Raw genomic sequence first — 23,264 nt, forward strand, 5'->3', positions numbered from 1 at the left:
TTAAAATTCCTGGGCAAACTCTAATCTGAACAATATACAGGGAATAATGGCACAGTACAGTGGAGTATGTCAAGAATATCTGTGATCAGTGTATGTTGCAATGCAGTCAGTGTAGAAAAAACAACAAAAAAATGTGGGCACAATAGTAGCCAGGAGGGAGAAGAAACTTTGTCTTTGAATGTGCAGCTTATGAGTCCAAGAGGAGATGGAAACCAGGGTGCCTTATTGCCAAGACATATTCAGAAGAAATGGTCAGGGAAGGAGAAAATGGATTATGTAATAAAGGCAATACAGAGGGGAACAGAAAGTATTAAGAATTTGGAAGACAGGTGTCTAGAATTCCTATTACTTTGTATTACTTTAGTGAAGTAGAAGACAGATTGGTAATTGGGTAAAATAATCTACAAGAAATGTTTAAATTAGTAACAAGCCAAATACTAGAAACCTAAGACCTTTAAGGGGTACCATTAACATATTAAAAATTAAACCAGAGTAACTTTAAGGCATGCAAGAAACTTTAGTACTCCCCCTTAGAAACAAGGTGGGGGGAGACCAACTAAATTATTTAAAGACCAAGCACAACCTGATTCTCTAATTGTGATGCTGTTACTTTTAAGTAGAATCATTCTCAAACTTGCAGTCAAATCCTGGGATAGTAATGCAAAAGGCCCTTTCAAACATTTCTTCTTCTTCTTCTTCAAGCAACAATTTGCCATAATTCCAAAATTCTTTTATTTAAATCTTTGACCTTTGTTTTTAGTCTCTTAATGAAGGTTATTCGGATAATCCATCTTACTGCTTAATGCTCTAATAAAGTTTATTACCTATCATGCCTAAGATAAACAGCAGAAAATATAGCTGTCATACTTCTATAGGATTTCTTTTCTTTTTTGATGAAAAAGTAGGGTTTTTTTGTAATTATTCAATGTGCTTGTAATCAGAAATACAGCGACTTGTATAAGAAAGTGTAGTATCTTTCTTTTGACTGTAAAATTGTTTCTCTTGTTCTTTTGAAGTGCTCTCTTGAAAGGATGTCGTTGCCTGGAAATTGACTGCTGGGATGGCTCAAACAATGAACCTGTTGTGTATCATGGTCACACTTTAACAAGCAAAATTCCATTTCATTCTGTAATTCAAGTGATAGACAAGTATGCATTTGTGGTATGTGTGTGTATATATATATATGTTGGTTAAAATGTGATGGTGACTTTAATAAAGCCCAGGGACATGGTTCTTGTCAGAGATTCTCCAGGGTAAAAAAAAATGAAACAGAGATAGTGCTTGTGGCAGGGGGCATTGTTGACATAAATTACAGGAAAATTGTACTATCTGTTCTTAATATCTTTTTTATTTATGGAATGGTAAACATATTTTGCTGATAATGATTATAAACCAAACTTGGTGCAAGGAATTCAGAAGATCTTAGCTTGTTAGGTGGAATTCTCACCTGAGGTCATTTAAGCAAGGACTGAATACAAAGTGAACAACCACTTCAGAATCAGTCTGATGTTTTACTCCTTTATATCTTTTAATTTTTTTACTTCACTTATTCTTCCGTTGCTATCAGTCTGTCTTATATCCTATGCTTGAATTTATGATACAGAGAAAAATGTTAGATTAAAGGGGAGTTTGAGACTTTGTTTTCTATTTCTTCTCTTTTTGTATTGAATTCAAGGCCTGATAAAGGTTACCACCTACTGCAGTCTTTTTGTCAGATGACTTGTTAGGGCAATGTCCCTTCTGCCTATCCCTGGCAATGCAGCGAAAGCTGGAGAGCTTTTGGCACTGTCTCAGTCTTTTGTATAGGTTTCTGGCAAAACTCCTGCTCAAATGAAGTCCTGAACAACTATTAAGATAACTTTTGTATTCAGGCCAGCATTATCTGTGTGAATATATACACGTATGATCAAACATTTATATGGATTTTTATACATATATATTTATAGTCTTCTCAGAGTTAAGCAAAGCTATATTTTTTCTGTTCTGATTTCTATATAAAATTAATTAGTCTTTGATTTTAAAAGATAGTGAAAACAATAATATGGTTTTATTTCACTGTTCTTCCCAAACCATTAGATATAACTCTCCTGTTTTTGCTAATACACAGCATAATGTACATAACTATAATACAAACTTCATTAATAGGTGCAAGTTACAGTAAGATGATCAAATCACAACAATAGGTAATGGTTCATATGAGCTGTCTATCCATGCTAAGCTGTGCTTCTACTAGTGGTCAATAGCAAATGCTCCAGGGAAAAGTGTAAAAGCAGGGTAAACATAAAATGGTACTTCCCATAGAAATTGACTATTTAGGTCCTGCCCAAGCAAAGATTTTATTCGGAGTAGTTGTTTTTAGTAGCCACCAGTATTACTGGTAACTTACGAGATTTATTTACACAGTCTAAATGGACATGTCTCATTTAAGCTATTCTCTATTTTTACTCAATTTCCCATGTTTCACCTGTCTTGCTTGAGTACTGTGATGAGTAAGGTGTAAAGAGTCCCCCCAAAAGTTTTTGATATTATAAAAAAATATGCATAGCTTGTTCATGTGAAGGCAATGATTTCTGAGCAAATTTTAAGGATACTGTTAACTTGAAATGTAGTCAATTAAAGTCTGTCATAAATTAAAGCAAAAATCCTGGTTTACTCTGTCAATTTCAATTTCTATTTTAGAACCGGATCTTACCTTTTAAAAACAAACCAAAAACCTCTCCTCATAACAAAACTGTGTAAACAATGGAGGAAATTCTGTACACAAAACAAACACTCTCCCCCACAAAACAGAAATATTTTAAATCTGTGTCATACATTAAACTGGTGGCTACAATTTATGTTTAGCTGAAAGCAAATTTTGACTTATCATTGTTTTTTTTCATTGTCCTTTAAAATAGATGCTAGCCACTAAAGAAGCTATCCCTAAAATATGTCAAATGTAAATTTAAAGGTACATGATTATGTCAAAGCTTCCAAGTTCTTCCTATAGGTACATGAAAATTGCAATAATTTTGTTTTCTACTTTTCTTTTCCCTTATTTCCCCTTATTGAAATTATTTTTCACAAAACTTAGTCATTATTTCAAAAAAAATTCATGTACCCAATGTGATAATTCCCTGTTGGGATGACTTAGTCAACAGCTGTGATATAACCTTTAGGTGCAAAAGAAAGAGCAGATATTAGGTCTGAAGAGATGAAGATTTCTTTAATTTTGAAAAACACCAAAATGGTCAACACTGATGTTTTTAGAATTTGGAATGCTTTAAGTCTCCTTTGAAATTAACCTAAATAATTTTTTATGCTTTAGTGTGTCTAGGAGTTTTTACCCCATCCTCCTTTTTTGGCAGATGACATTACAATTCCTATTTTTTCTTTGTAAGTTCATTTGTTGAGAACCGCTGTTTCAGACACACAATAGCCAATGCATAATTCTTTAGAAGCTCTGTGTGTTAGCTGAGCCATTAACTCTGTGAGAAATTCTGCTTTTTGCTTCCAGGTTGTACTCTTCCCTGTGCAGTTGAATCATCCTGATTTTTGGCTGATTTAACGCTTATTTTCTCCCTACTTTCTTTACATCCAACATTAATCAGTATGTTAAATGCCTCTGAAAAATTATTTTCTGTGGATTATTGGACAAATACATTTCAGTATGTGCTTTCCAAAGATCACCACAGATATTACCTGGTTTCTTTAATGAAGTATTGTGTCCTTCTTAACTGATCTTCATTTGATTTCTCTACTTGGTTTTTTTGCATCTCTCTATATTTCTAGCCCTGTTTTAACTCCCCTTAACTTCCTGAGGATGCATTTTTTTCTCCTCAATTGTGCTTTCTCTTTTATGTAAATATTGTGAGCTTTTTTATTGTGTAATTAACCTGAAACAACTGACTTATATTCTGATAGTTTTGAAAAGAAAGCAAAATACGGATTACCAAGGGGATTTTTGTAAGATATTTTAGGAAATCTAGTAGTCCTTTTTTTAATTTATTAATAATAACAGCCTTTAAATTATATTTCCAGGCATCTGACTATCCAATTGTACTGTCTTTGGAGAACCACTGCAGCCCTAAGCAACAGGAAGTAATGGCAGATTATTTAGAAAGTATTCTAGGTGACAAACTTCTTACTTCAACAACTGGTGGTACAGTGGTGACTCAACTACCTTCTCCTGAGGTAATAACATTGCATTTTTCTCTGTGAAAGATAGGGAAAAAAAACTGGTGGTTTTTTTTTGTTTTGTTTTTTAATCTTCTGAAACTGAATTTATGAAACTGCTCATCTGGTGTCTGAAATAGACTTCAGGTGGTAACAAAAAATAATTAAACAACACAAAAAACCCACATAAAAAGATGAAGAAAACAGAAAAAGCAAAAATGAATCATGTGAATTGATATGGAAGTTTTTGTTTAAAGGAAAGCTGTTTTCAGTACAATGCTGAAGCTAACATACCAACATTTTTGCAAAGCCTTAGATCTTGCAGTTCACATCATTCCAACTTCTGGTGCTTTGGATGCATTAAAAGTTTTATTTTATTTTATGTACAAATACAGTTAAGTAAAGTTTGTGGGTTGCAGTTTATTTTGTATGGAAACATGGCAGCTGTAGCAATGTGTCTTGTTATTTTGAACCATACTTACTAACACTGAATAAACCTGTATATCAAAAACTGAGAAACGACACTGAAATTACCATGATTTTTTAAATTAAACTATTATTAAATATGAATTAAGTTATCATAGTGTGGTTGATCTATAGTAGTCCTATGTTGGAGACGCGGTAGTCTAAACACAGAAAAGAGCATCTGCCTTTAAAGATGGCAGATTTATATGTAGTGAATGACTTGCCAAAGATTGTAGAAGTAAGTACTACTGAATCTGAACTCTGAATCTGAGAGCTATGCAAACACCTGATTAATTTAATTTTGGAAATTTCAAGTTATTGAAACATTGTGTTATAATGAACAGCTTCAATGTTTCTGTTGACCTGTGAAGTCAACATTTTGAGGTTAAACTGAACAATTCTCTCCTCTCCTCTCCTCTCCTCTCCTCTCCTCTCCTCTCCTCTCCTCTCCTCTCCTCTCCTCTCCTCTCCTCTCCTCTCCTCTCCTCTCCTCTCCTCTCCTCTCCTCTCCTCTCCTCTCCTCTCCCTTCTCTCTTCTCTTCCTTTTCTCTGAAATGAGGCTTCCAGTGTTTTAGTTTTAAAAGAGGAAACAATGTATAAATTTTTAAACATTATGCTTTGAACCAAAATGAAAAAATCTTCACTTTAAACATGTTAGTGTATCTGTTTTCTGCTAATTTAGTTTTTGTTCCTTAGACAGAAAGAATTTCCTGAAATTTAAACATGTTATTGATATGGAAACCTGAATCTACTTTTTTTTGTCAATAACAATGTTGATGGAACTATTTCATCCAGTTCTGTTACTGCAAAAACATTCTCTCTTTCTCAGTGTGTTTTTCCCTAAGACAGTGTTTCTCAGCTGGTGACTTGAGACCCCCTGGGATATGAAGTCAGAAAAGGCAATTAGATGGGTGTTGAAAATTTTATTGCAAACTAAAACAAAAAAATTCCTATTGTTCCAGTCTTTGCACATAATTTTCTTTCAAGGTCGAAAGATTTTTTTTTTTAATTACTTGTAACACAAATACATGCATATATACAAAATAGTTATTTAGGCTTGTCACTGTTATCAGTGATATATCAGATATATTTTATACCTTTTTTTTTTACAGTAACTGAAAAAGAAATAATGCAAATGAAAATATGGGGAGGAAACATTGTCATAAGAAAAGACAACACACAGAGAGACGTATTTTTGTAAAGTATTTGTTACGGAAAAAACATTTTTGAAGTTGTATGTCCAAAAAAAGTGCTAAAGTATTACCGTGCTGTTATATTTTCATAGCAACGTTGTTGTAAATGTATTTAATACATCTTAATAAGTTTCTCAGTAAGCCAACATATTTTTTTAGATTGTAGCTTTATATTTTTTATATCACACTGTCTGATATCACTTTGCAACCTTGAAAACTGTTCTGTAAATTAGAAAAAAATATGAACTGTATTAAACATAATGGTTTGTTTGAAAGCTTCTCAAAGCATAGCTGCATTCAGTCTAATAGATGTCCAAGGATTATATGTCCTCTGTAGCAAACACAAAATCAGTGTACTGCATCTGAATCACGGAGTCACTGAATCACATACTTAAAAATATTACTTTCTATGAGATATGACCCTTACCATATGTTTACTGTGATATAAGGAATTCATACTTCATATTTCCATAGCTTAGAGTTTTCATAAGTCAGGTCTGCAGAATTTTTGCCTGAAAATGCATTGCTGGGTTCCATACTTATTCCTCACTTAAATGTATGCTGTTCAGGTGAGATCTTTTAAAAGTTACTTGAGATGTAGTCCACATCTATGTAAGATATAAGAGTTACTTAAATAATACCACTGTCCTCAGCTGATTTACAAAAGTCTGAATTTAATAAATAGTTATATTGAGAATGAACAAGGATTAGGATCATCTCCATTTCTCTTAGCTTCTCTGATCAAGCACTTAAGAAAAATAATTAGGATTTTATTTTGCAATGGAAATATGTAGTTATGACTGAATTTGCAAATAGAGTAGTAAATTTGATGTTTGGCTAGCATCTTTTTTAAGAACCACTTTTTGTCCATGTTCAAAAGGAGTTTAGTGGCATCACATCCTTAAAGCTTGGGACCTTGTGCATATTCAAGGCCTCGGTAAATTCATTATCATTTGAGTGAGCTAGATGCTGAACTTAGTCTTAAGCCAGCTTTACTTAAGCAGTGCAAAAGAGATGTTACAGAACCATAAATGAATAATTTACAATGCTGTTTTTGAGGATTCTCAGTTGAAAAAAATACAGTTGTCACCTATATCATTTACTGTTCCACCTTTTTTAAGATAGAGCATTAGCAAGAATAGGGAAGAAGCTATTGCATCTTGTATGATTCTATAGGAACCCAATTGCTAAAGCCATCCCAGGAACAAAATTGTATCATCAGAAGTGTTAACACCAGTAACAGGGTAAAGGCATTGTTCTATAAACTTGACGGTCTTCTGATTTCCAATGGAAGTCTAATAAAATATAGTAAGTGTCAGGATGATTAAAGTTCATTGTGATTGGTTCAACCGAATGATGTTTGTTGGTGTGGCTCAAGCATAGTAAATACACTTGCTTAGAGGCTGATATGACCAGTAGCCTGATAATGCATTTTGAAAAAAATTGCTATGAATAATGCACTCAGGGGAGCTAGTGTACCTGCTTACATGGGTACTTTTACTAGCAAAATTCTTATCAGATAACTGTATCTATCTATATTATATTCATAGGCAACAAAAAGGGAAAGCTTTGAAATCAGTTTTCTCTTTTGAAACTTTCCTATGTAACTTATATGTATTTATATGTGAACCTGTATCTTTCACTGCATATTGAAAAAACGCAGTAGAAAATATAGCAAAAGGCAACATTTTTTAAAAGAAATCATTAAATGCTCTAATTTAGTGTACTAACAGGTCTTAAGTTTTCTTTGTAGAGTTCTGTTCAGCATGTTCTGTGGCCAACATACATTCCTTTCACCTAGATTATTAGCTTTTTCCTTAGCATGCTTTATTGGGTATGCTTTTAAAATTTGTTCTAAATATTAATTTAAAATTACGATTTCTTCAGTGTTGCTTCATTTTTTAGACTGTTACACTGTCTTACATTAAAGCAAAATAAAAATAGGTGGTAAATTGCTTATATACTAAAATATTTACTCATCTTGATTGTAAATGAATGTGAATGTCACACTAAAGTAGCTCAGTGTTAACATACTCCAAGTCACTTTACTATGTGTGTGTATATATATGAATTGATTTACTCTGAGTTTAAAAATTAAGGTATTTGGATTAGAGTTACAGTGTTTTACCTCCATTTTCCCTACAATCTTGTTTACCTTCTTTTGTCATCTTCATCTACCTTGAGTTGAGATCCACCCTCTTCCCTTCTGGTTGGATCTCAGCAAGGAAGATGGGAGGGATTGAAAGGGTAGAGAGTCTTTCACTCTTCATTGAAATTAACAATAACCACAGAGACAGTTTCTATAATATGCTCTGTTAGACAATATTCCAATCTAATAATATCCCTAGGGACACAGCACAAGCCTCTTTACTGCCATGTCTCACATGCCTATAAATGCAATCGGCATACTTCTGTCCCTCAAGTCCTCTGATTGTCTGCATCACACCAAGTTATTGATCACTTAGTTGTCACCTCTTGTGCTCATGACCTGTGCTATTGCCTTCTTTGCTAGGCTTTTTTTAACAACCTGCTTGTAGGATCCCTCAAAGATTTGGCTCTGGACTAACCAGTTCAGCCCTCCTTCCCCTTTCTTTCAGATTTCTTTGGCAAGGACCTTCAACATCCAGCTTCTCCCTGTCACATGAGACTGAAACATTATGTTTCTTGGGTGGGACATCCTCCTCATCTGACAGCTACTGTTGTTCCTAGTTTTGCTCCTCCTATGAAGGGTTACATGCAAGGCTTCCTTTTAATACCTATTTGTCAATGTTCTTCAAGATCCAAATCAAATGGTGCCCTTGTCTGTACATGAAGTGGAGTACCACATAATTTCTCCAAACACTTCATAGAAACATTTGCCAATTACAGGTCCTTATTTAGATCTTGGAGATTTGGAGATTTCCGTGGAAATTTTTTTCTCTGTTGTCTGATCAATCTCCTACTTTCTGTTCTAAGTAGGTTTTAAGCTACACCTTTCTCAGATGAGATGATTGTGTGTGTCTCAAAGAAGGATTAAAATGCAGAGCAAACCCATTCTTAGGTGCTTCCTTAGACCAAAGCTCATGCATGGTGTCTCCTACCATTGTAAGTCTAAGTGAAAATCACGAGGAGGTCAAGAAAAGAAAATTGGACGGTCACTGAAAGCTATTGCTCTCTGTTATTTTGTCAACACCCACTTGCCCTGAAACACAAACCCCAGAAAACTTCAGGAAAAGAAGGTTTTTAATTCTTTGGTCTCAGTCATATGTTCACCTTGCAGCTGGTTATACTAGTGCTGTTAATTCCCTGGGATATTACTGTATTCTGTAGCATCTCAACAGACAATTCTTCCTCTACATGTGGAGTAGAGGAAAGAGAAGGCTTTTGCGCTATTTACGCATACCCTTTATCCAATGAGCTAAACTGAGGCCACCCTTGAGCTTCACCAATCTTTTCCACCATATCTATCCTCTTACCTCCTTCCCACACAGATATTTTGCCACCCAAAGCAACAGACCCATTACAATCCTCTCCCTGCAGCCTTGGCCACTATGGTGCTTCTAAACAGACTTCATGAACTTCCTTTAATATTCGCTGGAATATCAGGTACTTTGAGTCAGTTCCCACATTAAATTATATTTGACATCACTGACTGGCGCCAGAGATCCTTGCTGATTGCACCATCACTCCTGGATTATGCTGGTATAAAGTGACAGAATGTGGTGTCTTGTGCAGCAACTTGTATATGAACTTAGAAAATATTAGAATCCTAGAAGTGAGATCAATTTTTACTTACCCTGCTGAATCCTTCCTCTTGAACAGGTTTGACAGCTACTGAAAGAAACAAGTCAGCCTCAAATATAACACACGAAAATGAATGTAAACACATTGAAGCTTTTGATGAAGGCTTATTCCCCAATTATTTTGCATTGTAGTCCATCAAACTGCCTTATACTGCTGGCATGATGTACACATGAACTAAGGAATTTTTCATTATTTGCAGGTTTCCTATCACAAAATTGGAAAGAGATATTGGTGTATTGTTAACTGAAAGTGAAGTGGCAACTACTGTTATTTTACAAGTCATCTTTAATGTTTACCACACAGCTGCAAGATCAATTACTATGTTGTGGTGGTTCAGAAGCAGTTCTGGCCACGATCTCCAAGGTTTCCCCATAGTTATTAAAGCCATGCTATCTAAATAAAAATACCTATTTAATAAGCTCCTTGAGAAAGATTCATAGAAGGTCTCCAGTACAACTTTATCCTCTCTGGGCTTTTTAAATCCTACTATTAGGGGGAAAACCAGCTAACCCCATAGCCAGGACTCTTCCTTCACCTTTTTCTTCATCTGTATCTACTCAGTATAAAAAGGAGCTTTCCATACGCAGTCACTGTTTTCCCAGAATAGTCACTGTTTTCCCGGAACTCACCAGTCTGGGTGAACCAAGTACCACAGTCTTCGACATCTACATATAACATTTGAGTGTATGTCTAAGAGATTCGTATTGTTACTGCACTTTCTTCCTTTCTCTGTAAAGACCTGTCTCACTGAGAAACTTTCAAAAGTTGGTTGTACCTGGCTGTCTATAATCTCTGACAAATAGGTTCTTACTGACTATCTGTAACATCTGACAAAAGGGTAATAGTCTGATTAACCTGTGGCTATATGATTCAATTTTCAGTCTACCCATCTCCAAATTTTTCTCTCCCATATCTTTATAGGGTTTTATAGTCTTATTTTCTTGTTATTGAAAAAGTAGGACTTGGAAGATTTTCACTCAAAAATTCAAGATCAGGACTGCTTTAACATATCTGATTTTGTTGCTTCAGTGATGAGATTAATTCCTGTTTTTCTGACCTAAAAGTCACATATGCAAATGTCTTGACCAAGTCTTTGCATCAGAAATATCTTTGCTTCTTAGCAAGTCAAAAACATTTCCAGTCCACTGTTTTGCATTTTCAATCTGTCTATGGCATCTATTCTTTACAAAAATCAGAAGAAAGATGTTTAAATGTAGCATGCCTTGGTGATGACCTCAAAAATAAAAAAAACACTATTGTTTATCATAAAATGTCTCGATCATCTAAGTTCTAGTGAGAACTTACAGAATTCTCATCTGATTTGTACACTGTTTCTGGTCATTGTACTCTACTCTACAGTCTTTTGAGGGAACATAATTTCCGCAGATATGTATTGAACATTCGACAGTCACTTACCTGTTGTTAATAACTTCCCTCTATCGTAAGGCAACATTATAAGGTAATTAAAAACAAACCACTGCCATACTTTATATGTATGACCAGGTAGGTCTTAGGTTGATGGTTTATTTAGTGTATAAAAATCCGATCCTTCTTTTGGCAAGGTATCTTCTTGGAACATTGAACTGTGGTAGGGAATCTGTGCATGAGGGCCCTGACTACACCAGACTAATTATCCTGACCAACCTGTAACCATCTTTCTCTGTAATCATCCTTTGGATTCCCTTCCAACCCACCCACCAGAGATTTAGTTGCCTAGGTACAATGTCATCTCTCATATAGCACAGCTGTTTAGCCTTGGACCAGCCTTACATGAAAACAGCTAAACTGTGAGCAAGAGCCCTCATTTGGAACCTCCACCTATGCACTCTCATACATTGGCTTGGGAGTTGCATTTTAGCTCAGGCTCTTTTACTTGGTCCTTGCCTGAGCTACACTATAAGTATGCAGTGCCTGTGCTTGCAACTTGCTGTTCCTGGCCTTGCCTTACTGACAGTTCTGCACCTGGGGAGGAATAACCCCATGCACCAGTATAGGCTGGGAGATGACTGGCTGGAAAGCAGCTTTGCAGAAGAGAACCTGGGTGTCCTGGTGGACAATTGATCATGAATCAGCAATGTACCTTTGCAGCAAAGGCGGCAAACATTATCTTGGGCTTCATTAGGAAAAGCAAGATGGGCCCAGACTTTTCTCAGTGAAATGGTTAGAGGTAGTGGAAACAAACTGAAATACAAGAAATTCCATTTAAAGATGAGAGAAAGAATTTTTACTGTGAGGGTGGTCAGGCACTGGAGCAGGTTGCCTGAAGACATTATGGAGTGTCCATCTTGGAGATGCTCAAAACCTGACTGGACACAGCCCTAACTCTTATTGACCTTGCTTTGAACAAGGGGGTTGTACTAGGTGGTCTCCAGGGGTCCCTTCCAAGCTCAGTCATTCTGTACTTATGTGAAATGGCTTCTTGGTTTGACCTTGGACCTGCCTTGTGACTTGTCTGACAGTCACTGGACTGCTTTCTGAGCTTGCCTACCATCACCAGACCAGCTCTAGTTGTCTTACTGTTGCCCTGGTTGGTGATGTTATTGGCCCATGCCTGCCCTGTTCTCACCCTCAGCTCCTGGGTCACCTTGTGCAGCTGCTGGCCCTTGCTACTCTCTGACTCTGAGTTGTGGCAGATTCTTGAACCATGAGCAACAGGTTGGTTAACAGTGTTACTTGCAACATATTTGTGGATCAGTTACACCCCAATTTTTTGCCTTAAAAGTCTCTAAGAAATGCAAAGTCATCTGCACTAGAACTTTCTCCAAGATTAGTGTCAGATGTAGTTTTGATTGCATGGTTGGGAAAGTCTATGTGTGTTTTCATATTTTTCTTATGTCTGATGGAGTCCTCAGGTAAAACAGAACAAGGCATTGCCAGCTAAGGGTCCTGTTTTTCAATGGGATCTAACCTTATGGCCAACAGTTATAATAGGTCAAGCCTCTGAGCCATTAGCAAATTGATCCTCTCTTTATCTTTGAAGTTTGGCTCCTGAGTGGGAATCTTTCTGGTAGACGAATGAGAAATAATATCTTGCAAGATAGTTTTTAAGGACAGAGTGTTTCTTAGAATATATACACTTTTACCAAGGATGGTCAGGTTTTCACTTCATCCAGAAAATTAGTCTGCCAGTGTCACCCCTTCCAATTTCCTTCTTTAGGTATGTTTTGGGTTTTTTGTATTTGTAATAAAAGAACATTTAGAAAGATTCTCGATTTTGTGTCTACTACAGAGCACAACACAGAACTGGAATTTTCAATGTAGGGGACTTCTCACCAGATAACTGTATCATATGAAAACTTATTATGAGATAGCTAAAAAGGTACTCCTAATATAATTAATATCCATTTAACTAGAAGTCAGACATTACTGGTAGTATTGATTCAAAATATCTCAATAACTGTGATTCATAAGGCTGCCACAAAGACATTCATTCACACTTTTACTAAGTGTGATTCTCTTCTTGAATCATTGAAGAATGCTGGTGTTGGCTTTTTTTTTAATATTTGTACTTAACAATAGTGTCCTGTTATTTTCATTCAAGATAAATTTTGTCAATGCCTCAAAAGCTTCCGCCATGTTAGACTTCATGGAAGGTGTTGCATCTTTACCCTATATCAGTATTTAAGACGGTAATATAATTCTTGAAATAATAGAAAATTTTGTAAAACTTTAAACTGATTCTAACCTTAGCAAGATTTTCAGGACTTGATATTCCTCTTACTAAGCACCTACAACTGGTCAGGAGAGGCAAAGAGAGAAGAACACGCTAAATTTAAATAGGGGAATCTATTCTTCTCTTTTTAATACTCATGACCCAAATCCAGGGTTTGTTCTCTACATTTCTGAGGACTGAATTTTGTCCCTTTTTACATTAGTTGCAGTAGTCAGTAGGTGGGTTTGCCTGATCCATTCCAAAGTGCTTGTGATTTTGACGTGGAGTCTCGTAGTACTTCGGCTGTTCTGATTTGTGTTGTACATCACATTAACCAGAATGCGTGTTTAGTACAAGAACTAAGTATTGTTCATGTAATTATTTAAATATTTGTTCCAATTGATTGTACTTGGAGGCTTTTGCTTATGCCAGCCTTGAAGTCCCATTATGCTCTAGGGAAGATCTATTATGTTTTACATATTTAAACTTTTTAGTATGCTTACATTTTATATATAAGTACATAGTAAACGTATTTTTTAAATAATTTGTATTTTATATTTAAACTAGAAAAGAGAAGTTATAGTGAATGTTCAGACTTTCAGATCTAGACATTAGTACAAAAAGATGCCACATGTTTAGCACTGCTGATTACCAATTAAAGAACTAGAATTTCAATTAGTCACTGATTTTGTAACCATGTATTTGTTATGAAGTTTTTGAAGATCTGTTTGAAGCTCAGACTTAAAATGCATGGTATGTCTGTTCATGGTTCACTGTCACTGATTCGGGTTAACTGTTATTGAAATCTGCTTCGGGCCAAAAAATAGAAAAATTTCTTCTCGCTACAGTATTTTCTGTAAGAGTTTTTGAAAAGAGAGTTATGATTTTAAAATGTTATCTTTATAGAAAAAAAAAAATGTTTGTCCTACCTCAGGGTATTTACATCTTTGCTAACAGTTCATAAACAGAATTTTAGACACTATCTATCTGACTTAAAACTTCATGGCCCATTTTTATATGATGACACAGACTATGGTCTTTTTTTACTTAAAGGAAATTTACATATAGGAGGCAGTGATATAGCCATAGAAAGATTTTCCTTCCCTTGTATACCAGGTCTTTTTTTTTTAATCTGTAGAATTAAATTTTACCTATGAATAACAAAATGCAAGACCAAAAGTGGATAGAATTTTTTTAAATATTGGGAAATACGAAGACGCGAATAAAAATTCAGAACACTTTAAAAATATGAGTAGCATTACTCATATTAAAACTCTTCTAAAAATATCACAGAAAAAAAATGAATGCATCAATAAGAAATGAAGGAAATGTTAAAGGGCATCCTTATTCTGAATCACCAGTGCAGAGAGACTAATCAAATCTTACACTAGCATGGCATTGATAGATATTAAGCATAGGATATCTCATTCCACTGGCACACTAACAAACTACTAATACAAGATCTGAAGTGATAAGGGGACTATCATCAGCAATAGAGATTGCACTGTAAATAAATGGAATGTCTACTTCTTTGCCTACGGCTCTGGTTTCTATTATAAAGCTTTGGTTTTATATATATGTTTCTATCATCCATGCTTTTCATATTTGCTTAACAGATACCTTAAACCGCAATATTTCAGTTATATTTTATTTAATGTGTAAGTATTTATTCCTTGTTTCTGTAACCTTCCCAGCAGCATAGGCCTCCTTTTCACTAGTGCATATGAAACTTAAGTAATATTTTTGTGGATCACTTTATCCAAGAACCTAAGTAAGTACTGTTACTCACAGGCTGTTCCTGTGTACAGAGATAGAGATGAATGTCTGCTACATAACAGCTGTTTTACTATGAATATTATTTCATAAATCTAAGTGAAATTTATACTCATAGGATTCAGGTGCATAGATGAAAGTCATCTTATTAGAAATGATAACATTTAATGTTTTTTTTTCCTACATACGATATTATGGAAGCTGAAACATGCCCATTTAAAAATAGAGAACTGCTTAGGCAACAAATTACCAAACTCTGTTAATTTCCCTCAGCAGGTAAGAGCAGCATGAGGATCCACTGTATAATGACATAACAACAAAGTTTTAATTTGGTATGCTAGACAGATGTGCACAAATGCACTAATCAAATAGGGTAACAAATTTCCAGCAGCCGCAATGATAGCTAAAAAAAATTTCAAGTTAATATCAGATACATGTCTATAAGTCTATATATAAAAATGAATTCATGCGTAGTAAAAAACCATACCTCCTATGTCTTACCTAGCCATCACCTCTGACACTTACTTAACTTCCTACATTAATATTGCTCAGTTTCAGCATCTGTGTATCTGTGTGGTGGAGAGCCTTTTTTCCTGTCATGGGGTTAGATATTTACATTCTGTTGTGTACTTTGATCCCCAGATCCTGTTTGTTTTACTTGCTTTTGCCTTCTGCCTCACCGATACCTATCTTCACTTCATCATGTTACCTCACTTCATTGTACTTAATAAACAGCTTTGAACATGGGTTAAACAATACCTAGATATGAAAACCTACAACTAATCCATACATAATTCTAGTTACTACTGTTTAACCTCTTTTCTACAGGCATTAAAATTCAAAATTCTGGTAAAAAATAAAAAAGTTGGAACAATTGAGGAAAGCATGCTCAGGAGAAATCTCGACAGTCATGGTGAGACAGGGGAAATTTCTGAATTTGAAATTATATCCGATGAAGATGAGACTGATGAAAAAGTCCCTTTTTACCCAAAGAGTGATTCCTCAAAAAGAAAAAGTGAACGTAGACCTTCACCCCCACCTCGAAAAAAGGCAAAGGTAACTTTTGTCTCAATTGAATTTAGAAAACACATAGATATATGCCAGCTTTTTTAAAAAAAGAAGGACTATATTAGCCTAAAATAGAGACTAAATTTAAGAGGTAGGCTTTAAAGTTATTTAGAGCAATATATTTTGAAATAATATGTTTTAGCTCAAGGCTTCAGAGTTTTCCTGATTCTTACAAGACACTTCAAACTGGAGCATATTTTAGTATCCAACTAAAAAGCAACTCTTCCCTGTGCTCCCATCCTAAACTCCATCTGCATTTTTCACTTTCAAGACTTGCGCTTGTCCCAGGTGCTCAATACCACAATAGATCTAAGATACAGTTGCCCAACTGCTTTGTTGGTCTCAAGGCCCTCCTGGAGCTATGCATGGAGAACACTCATAGCAGTTCCTGATGATGAAGGACAGAGTTAATTATTTCTTCCTGCAGTCCACCAGTCTATCTTGGAGATTTTGAAGAGTTCCTATTCCCCTATTTTCTTGTGTTCTAAATTTATGCATGAAATTAGGTGTAGAGTTCTGGTTGTGCTAAAACATTTTTAAGCACTTACAATAGAAAAAGTATTTTTACATTCATCTTGTAGAGACTTAACATTAAATACTATTTCTGAAAGAGAGTGTAAAAATTGGATGTAATCTTCTTTTTGATAGTCCCATTGAACTTACTCATTTTTTTAACCAAGTAGTAAATCTCTGCCATGGAAATCTGTTGCTCCATCAGAGTTCAAACTGCTTTGTTCAAGTTTTTTAAGCAGGCAGGGAAGCACCCAGTATCCAGTCACTTTTGCACATCATGCTTTGATTATCTGAGTGTGGGTAGACTGGCAGTGCTCCTCAGGGCTCAGTGTTTTTGGTGAGAGGCAGTGTCTCTTCCTCTGTGTCTCTTCTCTAAGTGATATGAGGGTCAATATCTTTGCTTCTTTCTCTTTCCATCTGATATAGATAGATAGTAAAGAAAAATTCTGAGAAAAGATGTAGTCCTCTGAACAAGGAATTCCGAATTTCCAGATAATAGGGTCACATATATTTGTAACATCACATTACAGACCAGAACATATACCACATACACCTTGATCAACAGCAGCAACAACAGATGTCTGGTCATGTTTCACAAGCAGAAGAGAAAATGGTTTCTGGGGTCCCACTCTATTGGAGTGGGAGTATTTATTGTGAGGTCCCACTCTATTGCTCTATTGGAGGGTGGGAGAGCATTTGAATCCACACTCAAGATAGATAACCTAGTGATGCTGTAGGCTTTGGCTGTATGACTGCCTTCTGCATCCAGAGAGTTGTATTATTCAGGAGTTCTATGACAGTAGACTCCTATTGCTCCTCATGGGACATAGTCCCAGAATAATTAATGCATTTGAACTTTGCATAGTTTAAAAGCCACAAGCACACAAACCCTATAATTTTGTCAGATGAGAATTTGCCTTCAAAAGCTTTAATGGAATGTAAACATCATTATCACCATCAGCTCTTTGCTGGCTACTACCACTGATTAGCTCACAAGTTCATGCTAAGTAAAATGAAGCAGTCACATAGTACCTCAGTTTAACAGAGAAGACAGACACTGGTAGAATTTCAGTCGATTCAATGTACAGCAGCCTTTGCTTTTACTTGCTTTGGTAACGGAGCAAGACTAAACAAAGACTTTGGAGAAAGAACTTTCCATCTTAATTAAGAAGAACAGTTTTCCTAACTGCAGAGCAATGCTTGGAGGAATATACCTATGATTGATTTGCTTGGCATGGTAAAATATTCTCCTGTTATTCTACACTTTGTAGTTGAGTTTGTGCTATTGATGTATAGATTGTCCTGCTCTTTTTTTTTTTTTTTCTCCAATACTTCCTATCAGTATACTTTTTCTGGCACTTTATGTATTTAGGAATATAAAGTTGGACATGAATTTTAAATGAGTAATGTTAAAAGCCATGAAAAATGGTGTTAATTTACATATCAGTCTCAGAAGTAGGGAAATGATAAAGCTGTCCAACAGAACACTGTGCTAGGAAGCATTGGAAGCATCTCTCCATTCACACTACAATTGCTATGACGAACATAGAGACAATAACCTTAATTGTCTCTGACTGGATAAACTCTCACTATCAGAAGTTGTATCTTAAGCTCAAATATTCTTTAGCTGTGACGCATTTTCCCATGCTTTAGGCATCCAAAATGATAGTTTCTCCTGATTTGTTAATATTAATAATGAAATATGTGTTATTGTGATTTTTTTATTCTTCCATTATTTTATATTATGATTATTAGGTGAAGACAAAAATTGCCATTACGTTGTCGGACCTTGTGATTTATACCAAATCTGAGAAGTTTGTGAGCTTTGAGCATTCCCTAGCTAATCAGAAGTGCTATGAAAATAATTCAATTGGAGAGGTTCGAGCACGAAAATTTGTAAAACATTCAGGTAATTTCTTTTGATTTAATCAGATAAAAGTTACAATGTTGCTATGGTTCACTGTGTAGACATTGGAAGGGTTAAAATTTTATGAAAGACATGCTGTCCAATTTTATTTGGTTGCTTTTATAACATTGTTTTAGAAATATCTTGTCATTTGCACTGCATTTTTATATTTCAGTTGGTTTTGTGAGGAAAATTGAAATTCAGCTTTGTTTTAATTTCATGTAGTTTTCTAAGAACAAATATTAACATGGTATATATACAAAATGTATGAATACCTTTTAATTTATTGTTTTCTGCATCAAGTAATTTACAGGTTACAGTCAATACCTGAAAATGTGTGGAATAGATTCCCCCCTCCCCCCTCCCCATATGATCTGTGGTACTCACTGGAGTTGGGCATGCAGTAGCCCTGGCTTTGATGATAACTGCAGATAAGAGAATCCACAATGACAGAGTGAATAAATCCCACAGCAGGCAGTTTGCTCCATTGGACCAGATCTTTCATACCAGACAGATTGGGTTATTCAAAACTCATTCTGTGTTGGAGTGTCTCCATTTGGTGCAGCCAATATAGTGCAGCCTCTGCTGTTTTAACTCCAGCTGTCTGCCAAGAGCTGCCTTAAGGGAGTGTTAAGAAGAGCGATCACTGACCATGAGAATGAAGTCTGCCACAGGCCCATTCATTCAGGGCCAGCTCAGCTGCCATCCAGCCCTTTGTGGAGATGATTCAATGCTTGGTTAGGTGAATGGTACTGAACAGTATCAAAACAAACAGGCTTTTGCCAGCCCTCCATAGTCAGAGTCCTCTTTGGTCCCTCTAGCAATCTAGTAAACATAAAAGTAATTCTATTAAAAAACAAAAAAAAAAGGTGTGGAGGGGAGGGGACGAGGGGAGGATGGAAAGGATCAGAGTGATGACCCTGGACATGCAAAGCTTTCTGTTTAATTACTGAACAGGAATAGTGTAGATAGAAGTCATCTGAAGTTTTCCACATCTGTGTAGTTTATGCCTTTGTGGGAGGGAACACTGCTAGGAGAAAGAAAATCAACTCACTTGAGTAGTTAACATCTGGAGATTAAAAAGGAACTGATTAAGTGTCTTTTAGAAACCCGCTGTTCACTGGTCTTGAGATTATTCAGTGATTTTATCTAAACCTCAAAACAGCAGTCAAGCTAAGATCATCTTGGGATGATTTTTTGCCTATTGAATTATTAAAGAATGAGTGGGCTTTCTGATCAATTTCCTATTTTGTGTCTTTTAATTTTCCATGACAACACAGTGGGCTTTAGTCTAAAAATCATATATTTACCTAACAAAGAGGTGAAGAAACAGAATATTTCCATGAAGGAATTCTTGGTTATTGAACGTTTAATAAAAGTCTGCACTATACACAGAAATACTATCAGATTCAAATATACACAAAATATTAAGGTTTTAAAATAGGATTTTAACTATATCGCAAAGTGGTCCTAAAATAGAAATACATTTATATGATATTCTCATTGTGTAAAAAAAAATAAAAGTTGCTGGATCAGATTATTATATTTTTATTATTATTTATTCAAATAGGATCTCTTCACTAATAAAGTTTTTCTTACCAAGGTTTTATCATTTTGTTTTTCAGCTAAAGAGTTTGTTTCACATACTTCAAGATTCATTACAAGAATCTACCCCAAAGGAACAAGAACGAACTCTTCGAATTATAATCCTCAAGAGTTCTGGAATGTGGGCTGTCAAATGGGTACGTATGTTTGCAGAGATTGTTGCATTCCAGGCTTTGCAAAGTCTATACAGATACAAGAGTTTTTCCTTCCCATAGTATTTTTTTGTATTATGTAAGTTACATATTTTCTCTCAGTAGCATCACTTTCGTTTTGTGTTATCTAAACTTCTCCTTCAGTCTATATAACCTAGTAATTTTTCCTCCCAGAATCCAGGAGTTCTGGTATATAATAACTGAGGGGAATATTATTTTCATCTATTTACTTTTGTAATCAGTTACAATTAGGCCCTAACTAGTTATAAATATCACTTTCTGTTAAATAACGATATCTTATCCCAAATATCCCGGTTTATTATAATTCATTCATTTCTTTCAACTAACTTTTTTTTTTTTTTTAATCGGATAATAAGAAAAACACTAGTAAGAACAAGCTTTGAACCTTGTTTTGTATTACTCCTAGCCCTAAGGCTAAACAAAGCATGATTTTATCATGAAACAGTGTAGCAAAAGCACATATATAAAGAACTTTCAATAGCTAAAACAGAATTTTCTTCTTTTTCTTCATATATTATCTCCTTTTTTATTAATCATTCTATGATATTTATCTGTGGGTGTCTGTAAGGAGAATCTAAATGACAATTTTTATTTTACTGTCTGTTTGGGCTGAAATTATCATGTTCACTGTGTTACCTTAGGTTTTGAGGTAAAAGCGAGCATGCTATGCATTAAGCACTGTACTGTCCCCGCCCCCCCAATTGGAATATACCTTTCAAGAAAATTAAAATAGATTACAGTCTTTTGTATACTGTATTAATCAAATTCCATACCCTCCGTGCTTATTTGTCACCTGTGGCTAAGTTATAGAGCATGTTTATAAGAGAAAATGGGAACACTAGCTGCTGCTTCTTTTTTTTTTTCTTTCTTTTTTTTTTTCCTTTTTTCTCTTTTCTTTATTATTTCTCTTTTTTAAAAAAAATCATTCTTTTTCAGCTGAGGTCTAGCACTCTTTATAGCTACTTTGTAGTTAGCAAGGGAATAGAAGCAGCTGCCTGTTTAGCTAAAGGTGGAAATTATTGGAATGAAATTATATTTGCTTTTTCCTAAGATTTCCCTATAGCATTGAATTAGAGGAGGTGATGGAAACATATATATGTGTGATTTAGGAATTTTTACACAGCAATGGAAGCCTCATCTAAAGGATCTGTAGGTTTTCAATGTTTTTGTGTGACTGGAGTGGCACAGACGCAGGAGATGTGGGCACAACAATTAATATTTATGCCAAGAATTCCCAGATTATGATATGTTACTGCAAATAAGCACTCAAATGCTCCTGGTCAGCAGAATATCCAGGTACAGCTGGGAGCTGCTGGGAGTCTCCAGTGACTGTGTAGATGCAATGTAAGTTTAACATCTTTCCAGTACAAAGCCTATTAGTTCCCTGAGCAATGAAATAACAATAAATTCTGTTTCTCTTCATTTCAAGTTAGTTTTTAATTTGAAATTGTTAAAAATCAGCATGACTTCTGTACTCAGCTGGCTTTGAAAAAACCTCTCACCTGGAAGCACTTTACTTCTTTTTAATGGCTTCACAGGCAATTTGCCTTCATTTTTTTGTTCTTCAGTTTAAAAGATTCTCAGTTGCAGAATATTTTTCTACGTCAGTCTGCTACACCTTCTTCAGCCTTAGGTAAAGTACAGAACAATATTTTTTGCATCTATATATATATATATTCTCTCCTTTATTCTGATTCTATACCAAGGCCACCTGAGGGATACTGTGGGGTGAGCTGGGCAGTTTGCTGTAGGCTCCCAATTTTGAGAGGTGAAAGGTATGGTCTCACCTTGTTATATTACAATATACACTCGTACAGAGACAGGCATAGATTTCACTTTGCCTGTAGGGCTCTGGAGTTTATGTGCACCCTTGCTGCAGGCTTCCTTTTTTCACTTGTTTCCTTTCTCAGCTCCCACAATATCTTCTGCTTCAAGTTACTTTCTCGGAAATGTTTTTAACAGCATGCTATTTCCAATCAGTCATGCGCATACATATTATTTATTGTTTAACCACCTAATGTATCCCCAGCTACTCTCCTACAGTTATAGAACTTAGGAGCATTGTGCCTCAGCTTTCACTGAGAGTTTGCTGTTCCCACATCTGTGGCCCTGACCACAAGCAGTGGAGGACACCCCCAAGCCTAAATTTCTTACAATTTGCTGTTCCCACCCTGAGCTATTCCGTGCTGTCAGTGCCACACGTTGAAGGTAATGTGGGAAATAATGACTAGGGAAATTACGTGAATTTGGCCACTCAGTGCTGGCTGTTCTGTGAAAGAACTGAAATGTACTTGGACCCCTCATAATTCTCTCATTGTTACAAATTCTGCTTCTCATCCTGACTGTTGTATTGAGGTATAGTTTTACAGCTACAGTAGGAGTAAAAGAATTACTAGTTAGTATAATTTTTTTGTGTGTCTGTGTCATTATAAATGTTTATTTATAGTACAGATTTGGACTTGGGCTAGGCTATTGCTGGAAGTATCTCGCTATTACCATACCATTTGAAATTGGTTTGATTATATTCTGTCCTTGTTGTTGATCCTCACCTAGCCTGATGTCGTGCTATTGCTGGACTATTTAGCTGGGGTGGTGCACTCTCTGTATACTATCTACATTGCTATTAAAAACTAGTAAGTTTGTTTCATGCTTAGAGGAAGCATTGGCCAGAGGTCCTTAATTTAAAATTGAATTAATCTCTCAGGCTTATCATACTGCAGTTTACTAGTTTTCTTTCTAGCATGTAAATCTCCACACTGATCTCTGCAAAGAATAGCCATTTGTTAGATCTCAAACAGGACTAAGTCTTTCAAAATGACTACATTGACTGTTGACTCAGAGTATGCTTTAATGAAAAGTCATTCTAAACATTTGTATACAAAACATATGATTTTTTTTGTGTAGAGGGCTTTGGGCCCCTTCCTGGAAGAATTAAAAATATGCAGGAAGTGGTTAGATCTGGCCCTCTTGGTCACATC

The 23,264-nt window shown here is 35.4% G+C and overlaps 1 protein-coding gene across 1 annotated transcript in view; it reads left to right on the top strand.

Annotated features, from left to right (window-relative positions):
• The window catches only part of PLCZ1 (phospholipase C zeta 1), a 60,033-nt gene that overhangs the window by 18,560 nt on the left and 18,209 nt on the right, over positions 1–23,264 (top strand). The window contains exons 5-9 of the mRNA XM_052790221.1: positions 1,017–1,161; positions 4,021–4,173; positions 15,850–16,086; positions 18,364–18,511; positions 20,134–20,250. Coding sequence (XP_052646181.1) covers positions 1,017–1,161; positions 4,021–4,173; positions 15,850–16,086; positions 18,364–18,511; positions 20,134–20,250 — 800 coding nt within the window. The remainder of the gene's footprint in view (positions 1–1,016; positions 1,162–4,020; positions 4,174–15,849; positions 16,087–18,363; positions 18,512–20,133; positions 20,251–23,264) is intronic.

The sequence above is a fragment of the Harpia harpyja genome, chromosome 6 (assembly GCF_026419915.1).
Source record: "Harpia harpyja isolate bHarHar1 chromosome 6, bHarHar1 primary haplotype, whole genome shotgun sequence".
Taxonomy (NCBI): Eukaryota; Metazoa; Chordata; class Aves; order Accipitriformes; family Accipitridae; genus Harpia; species Harpia harpyja.